This window comes from Eutrigla gurnardus (genome assembly GCF_963514095.1).
Source record: "Eutrigla gurnardus genome assembly, chromosome: 20".
Taxonomy (NCBI): domain Eukaryota; kingdom Metazoa; phylum Chordata; class Actinopteri; order Perciformes; family Triglidae; genus Eutrigla; species Eutrigla gurnardus.
This window is the reverse complement of record NC_139931.1, coordinates 7,269,146-7,275,905: the sequence shown is the minus strand read 5'-3', so window position 1 is coordinate 7,275,905 and position 6,760 is coordinate 7,269,146. Positions and strand designations below refer to the sequence as shown.

At 44.9% G+C, this 6,760-nt stretch overlaps 1 protein-coding gene across 1 annotated transcript in view; it reads left to right on the top strand.

Moving 5' to 3' along the window:
* Positions 1 to 4,841, top strand: part of LOC311031016 (voltage-dependent calcium channel gamma-4 subunit-like) — an 11,351-nt gene extending 6,510 nt beyond the window's left edge. The window contains exons 2-4 of the mRNA XM_084037106.1: positions 1,022 to 1,105; positions 1,745 to 1,885; positions 2,178 to 4,841. Coding sequence (XP_083893232.1) covers positions 1,022 to 1,105; positions 1,745 to 1,885; positions 2,178 to 2,704 — 752 coding nt within the window. The 3' untranslated portion in view covers positions 2,705 to 4,841. The remainder of the gene's footprint in view (positions 1 to 1,021; positions 1,106 to 1,744; positions 1,886 to 2,177) is intronic.
* Positions 4,842 to 6,760: the final 1,919 nt, after the last annotated feature.

The window sequence follows — 6,760 nt, the reverse complement described above, 5'->3', positions numbered from 1 at the left end:
CTTGACAGGCGTAGCAACAGTAACTAAGGCTGGTGGGGCTTAGTGAATGGTCTCTTGCCATTCCCTACTCTGGGATGCAGACAAATGCAAAGATATGAACACGCACAAAAAATAAAACGGAGATACGCTACCGTTAGACAATATGCAAATAAGCCCAAATTTAATTCTGTGGGTGCAGTTTGCAGAGTAAGTGAAGTGGCGAGGGTATGCACGGCACAAATGATGGGAGAGCCAAAGAGCTCCCGGTGTTGCCGCCACTGCACTGAGCACATCCATTAACCCCGCCCCCAACCCCTTTCTCTCTACACAAGGTGTTGTTTATAATCCTGCGCAATTACAGCTACAGGCTCCTCTCGGCTTTAACGCCCTCCACTCCTTCCTCCCGTTCTGACGCACCTCTGCCTTTTGTTTTTCAAATAGACTTCTTTGTTCCTCACCTGAGCTGAATTTGGGCACGCACGATGCAATCTTAATCCCACCGCCATATTAGCGTATGCAGTGATTCCTCACAAATACAAGCACACACCCCTCCTTACCACGACACGTGTGCATCGAGCTGTGATATTTAGTTTGTGGGATTCACGGTGGAAACAGGAAACTATGACACACAACAATAAGGTGTAAAACCATGCTGATGAGTTAATCCAAGGCAATTTGTTGATTTTGTGTGATATATCACAGAGACAAAAGCACTGGACCGTCTTACTCCACGGGACGTACTTTAATAAAATCAGGTTGCCGCGTGGGAAAAAAAACATGACTCCGGCACCCACACATCCTTTAACCAACCGAAAACCAATGGATTTGATGGATTCACATCAAAAATCCAACCCAAGCATCAAATAAATCCGGTTTAACTTCTCAGAAGGAGATTAATGTGTATATTCTTGAGCCTCCTTGTTGGTTGAACAGTCCTCCTCAACATCCATACTATACTTACCATATATCGGACTGCTATGGCAATTTGTGGGCTTTAATTCATCATCAACATTAGGACTCTTTCTCTTTTCTTGTGCTGCAGGCATCAATCAAGGCAGCTGTTACCGAATCAACCATTTCCCCGATGACAACGACTACGACACAGACAGTTCCGAGTATCTGCTGCGTAAGTGCTCCCCTCTCCTCCTCCTTTGTCTCGCCTTTATCTTCCCTTTATTTGTGAGGGGCATGCAGGAAGTCCACTGACCTTCAGCGTCTTATTGTTTGGCTGTGAGAGCAGTCTCCAAACAGCTTTTCATACAGAGGCCCAAGCAATGGCGAACAAAAGCAGAGGAAGTGAGCAAAGAAATGTCAGCGTTCAGGCTTTAGGTATTCCTCGCTGCAAGAGAAGCCCGTTGATTTTTTTAATGTGTATCAGGTGGCAACTTCCTGTCCTGAAAAGTGACGCCAATGCAGAAGTGCCTTAAACGTGCATTCTCTCAAATGAACATCAGGGGGCGACTCCTCTGGTTGCAAAAACACGAGTGCATGTGCATCTATGAAAATATTACCCTACTTCTCACTTGATTTATTCCCTCAGTAAACATCGTAAACATGACAAATAGATATAGGGTATGCTTAAGGGCGTGGCTACCCTGTGATTGACGGATCGCTGCCATGCTACAATGCTACCATGCTACCATGCTACCAATGCAATTCGCTTCTGAGATTAGTTTAACAGTGTTAAAGTTTGAAATAATGGTTCATTAATTGTGTTTTATGGTGACTTATTAACTTGGTATTAATATATGCTCCATCTCTGCAGGTATAGTCCGTGCCTCCAGCGTGTTCCCCATCCTCAGCACTGCCCTGTTGATGCTTGGCGGGCTGTGCGTCGGCGTGGGCCGAGTCTACAACAAGACAAACAACGTCCTCCTCAGTGCGGGCATTCTCTTCGTAGCTGCAGGTGAGCTAGGGGGGGGATAACACCCGTCAACCGAGCTCCCAGCGGGGAGCCATCATGTCAGGGCTGCGTGTTTTTGTAGTGAAGAGAGACAGCTTGATGTGGCACCTGTGATCACATATTATACTTCATCAAAGGTGCGATCATGAAAAGATGAAGTTAATTTCCTGCTGATGAAGGTCAGGCTCTCTTCATCACACATCTCTCCCACAAGTGATGAGGAAACTTGTTATTAAGGGTAATGTCTACACCATCATCCATTACATCACATTTATTGTTTCTCTTTGTTCATCAGGTTTGAGCAACATCATTGGAATCATCGTCTATATCTCCAGCAACGCGGGAGACCCCAGCGATAAACGCGACGATGACAAGAAGTACACCTACTCCTACGGCTGGTCCTTCTACTTCGGGGCCCTCTCCTTCATCGTGGCCGAAACGGTCGCCGTCCTCGCCATCAACATCTACATCGAGAGAAACAAGGAGGTCCGCTGGAGGGCGCGCCGCGACTTCATCCGTTCGCTCTCTTCCTCCTCCCCGTACTCGAGGATACCGAGCTTCCGCTACCGCCGGCGGACGTCGCAGGCCAGCTCCCACTCGACGGAGGCGTCGCGGGAGAACTCGCCCGTGGGCGGCCTGAAGGGGTTGCCCCCTTCCGGCGGGCCCCTGGACGAGCTGTCCATGTACGCCCTGGCGAGGGACAGTGTGACGGAGAACGCGTACAGCCCCGAGCACGAGGCGGCAGCTGAGTTCCTCCAGGTCCACAACTGTTTCCCCAATGACTTAAAGGACGGGGTGAACCGCAGGACCACGCCGGTGTGAGAGGCATGCCGCCGGACCTTCCTGGACAGGAAATGATGAGAAGTCAGCGGGCTGATCTGTTGGATAGCCTGCCATCTTTTATAGGTGCAGACTTCAGGACCTGAAGAGACGAGAGGACACTCGGAAGACGAGCCAATGAACCATGTATCTGCTTTTTATAGACCATCGAGGCAGAATAGAGTTACATTGTCTGTGCCGTAGCTGTTATCTTTAAACTGTCAATGGACAGTGTGGCTCGCGACCCCTTGTTTGTCACTCAACATTGTGGGCGTGTTCACGTCAGCATTACTCTACCTGTAAATTATTCAACAAGGTGCTAAATGAGACGTACTCTTCGACTCGAAAGTGTCCCTTTCTGTGTGCAGTTGCTAGAAAATGTGGACCCTTCCCCGGAGTTTGTATCGTGTCCTCATAACCAGTCTGGTCTTGCCTTATACTATAAGCGTATGTGTGAAAAAGACAACGGTAGAATAATGTCCTGTCCTGTAGAATAAGAGTACACTTTGCAAGTCTGTCTGCACATATTTCTGTATTGAATATTTAGTATTTTTAGCCTATTGTACAATCCCCCGAACAATATGAAAGGTTCTGTCTCCACCGGTGTCCCTGCTCCCCTTGACATTTTGTCGGTCGATCAAAATGTCCCGTTTTGTCAGTGGAACGCTTTTGTTCAATGGCCTCTTTTTTTTTTTTTTGTCATTCACTTCCATATCAGTCCGCCACCCGTCCGTCACACCCCACCCTGATGGATGGGACTTTGTATGTGTGCCTGTCACAAGAGGAGAGCAGCTGCCCAGAACCGTGGTCAGGAGTTCCCTTTTGCTCTGAATGAAAACATCCAGAGTGTTTAAGGATCAGAGCCATGTGGAGAATGTTTTTCCGTCTGCCACGCCGCCTGTGAGTCCATCTGGACCCGCCCCCCCCCCCCCCCCCCACCCCCCATGTCAAACAGAGGACCCAGACAGAAGCAGGGGGAGCCGACTGAAGGATTTGGCTCTAATAACAAGACGTCCATCACTGCTCTTTCTTTTAGTTCTCTCAGGAAATAAATGTGTTGATGTTGCAGGTTGGACACTTTTGAGGTCCTCTCCCTACTTTATGGCAGTGCTGGGAAATGGACCAGTGATAAAGAGAAACCTGATGAAAGTGATTCGAGAAAAGAAACGAAAAAAATGCCATTACTGTATTTACTAAATGCTGTGAGTTTGCTTGCTCCAAGAACCAGCTGGGGTGTGTGTGTTTTTCTTTTTCTTTTTCCAGTCTTAGGGCTATTCAGTTGGTTCTGGTTTGGCAAGCTCACTCACTCAACCAAGTCGTATTTGATTGTATTCAGCGTGTTTGAAATACCATTAGAAAAAAACACTTCATATAATAGACTGAGCTACAAGAAAGCCATCAGTTCTGAGTGTAGATCTTACACTTTTTTATTACGATTTGGAGCAAAAAAAAATGTGTTTGTTTCTAATGTAAAGCTGTAAAATTCTATATAAAAGTCCAATAAAAACACACAAAAAAAATCCCACTGAATGTGTGACAGAGGATTCAAAGCATTATTTTACTGAACAGTTTCTCCACTATAACGCCTTGATGCATTCTGGCATTGGGAATACAGTTATTACAACACATTCAGTCCAGGTGAACACACTGGTCAAAAAAGGTTAATCTGTTGAATATTCTGTTTTGTAAGGTGCAGTACAGTATCTATGTTTAGGAGATGAAGCTATATTTCCCATGCCATGTGTAGGCAGCAGCTATACTTTACTCTATGTGGTTGTGTTGATTTATGGCTTACTATTGTCCTGAAATAAGCACATTCTCAAAGTAGTTTTTCAAGAAATTGACGATCAACATTCGCTTATTCGATAATTCAGAGGGAAAGATAGGCAATACTGTATTTAAAAAAAAACATTTTCAATGCTGCCTCAAGATCAAACTTACTGGAATAACATCACTCTTGTAAAATTTCCATTTTTTAAAATATCTGATAGTAGAGTGCCTTTTGTTTTATTTACACTGTATTTTCTGCTTTTACTGTTCCAATCAAAAAAATTTTTTTTTATGTAATCTGAATATTGTTTTTCTCATGATCACTTTTTAGTTGCAACCCAGAACATACTGTACATAGATGAATAAAAGAAATCAGGGTATACTGTTTTGCTTTAGTGGTGATTTTTCTCTGAGGTCACTGTAGCATGTTGTTTAGCATGTAACATTAGCTCATTAGCTAATGGCCATAGCATGTAATGTTTGTTTTGTCCTGCATGCCTCTTCAGTTCTGCATGAGACTGAATCCCTCGTCTCAGAAGGAGCTCTAAACCCCCTCAGCCAGAGTGTCTGCATTGTTTTGGCAAAGAAATAATAAGACAGATGCCAGCTGACCAAACGGAGCTATTTCTTATCACCCAGCTGATCCAATCGGTGAGCAGACTGAACGTTTATTTTCTCAACGTGAAATATAGAAATATGGCGATTGCAGGAAAGAGCAGACGGTGGAAGGCAGAGGACTATTCAGCCAAGGTTAAATCCTTATTTTGCCAGGTTTATTTTGCATAGTTTAAAAGCAATATATCATATAACTGGACACAGAGCACTCTATTTATAATCAAATAAAACGAACATTACCCTGTCTGATATTGTAGTTGTTTAGATGAGCTTTTGAGCTGTTTATCTAGCTGGGGAAATACTCGTTTGCTAATGATATCTGATGTTGCTCCCAAATTGCTGAATCGTCCCCCCTTGTAATTTCCACCTGATTTAATTTTTTGGCAATCTGTGCCCGTTAACTCAATTCACTGTCCCGCATCACCTAACCTCCGCTAGCTTTTGCTAGAACAGGTCAAACGAGCGAGGAGGCCAATGATCCCGTTTTTTTGGGGGTTCTTTTTGGAGAGTTACGTTAAAGTGACCCTCATGGAAATGGCCTCGGGGGGCGTGGGTAATCTAATTTGGCTTGAGTAATGTTGTCGTCACTCGCAAATGGATACAGTCAGGTCCCTCTGAATGATGTACAATCTGTTCCGTTATGTGCAAAATGAGCCACCAGTTAAGGTTGTTTTTCATCCTGGAATCACAAATCCGACTGGGATCTGGCAGCCGTAATTAAAGTGAATCACTCCTGAGTTTTGCACTGTTATCTCCCTGCTTGCTTGACATGAGGTGATCCCTTCCTTCCCCCAGTACGAGACTCTCATGTCGTCTATGACGTGTCGCCACGGTCGTCCACGCCGTCGGCTGTTGCTTGGAGACTCTGCAGCTGCGAGGTGTTCGGTCTCTCCGCAGGGGAGCGCGAGCAAATGAAGCAGGTCAGAGGGTCACCTGGAGAGACGGGCTGCGGCAAAATACACTATTATTACACATTTAGAGACGAGCAGCTCGCTCTCACAGCCTCCTCCTCCTCTGGGAGGAAAAAAACGGCAGTTTTGCCACAAACGCTTCCAGGTGGAACACGATAATGAACACGACTGTTTCTCATCCCACACCGGGGGGTTTCTTTTTGAACCGCCGGGTGAGATGATTCATCTTTGATGATCAATTTCCTGGTTCGGTTCGCTCCTGATGGTGTTTACAGAAAGCTCGGCTCTCTCAACTCTCGTTTTTACAGATGTGAATACGTATTTTTGTATAATTGGGGTACACGTCAAACAAATAATCCAGCATTCTCTGTTTTTACCTTCACACACAAATGATTCTCGCCAAAAGACGTTCCCTTTGCCTCTCGCTTTAAATGTCTTTTAACACCATTTAGCGTGTTAAAAACCCAGAGCCGTGTTGTCAGGGCAGAAAATGGGCCAGAGTCCTGTCTAAAGTGGGGCACAGTGGTTTATAAAAAGCATGCCCATTTTACTCAAGTATTTCTGTAAGGGAAAAGGTTGATTGTGCCTTTGAGATGTATGAAGGTTTTTTTCTCCCCCATCCCCCAACCATGTGATGTCATTGTTAGGAAAGTCATCAAAAGTACAGAATCAGTAATGAATATGTTGTTAAAGAAACCATTAAAAGGCTTCTTTTTTTTTAAATGAAAACATGGAATTAAACATTCATGTGCACACAGTCACT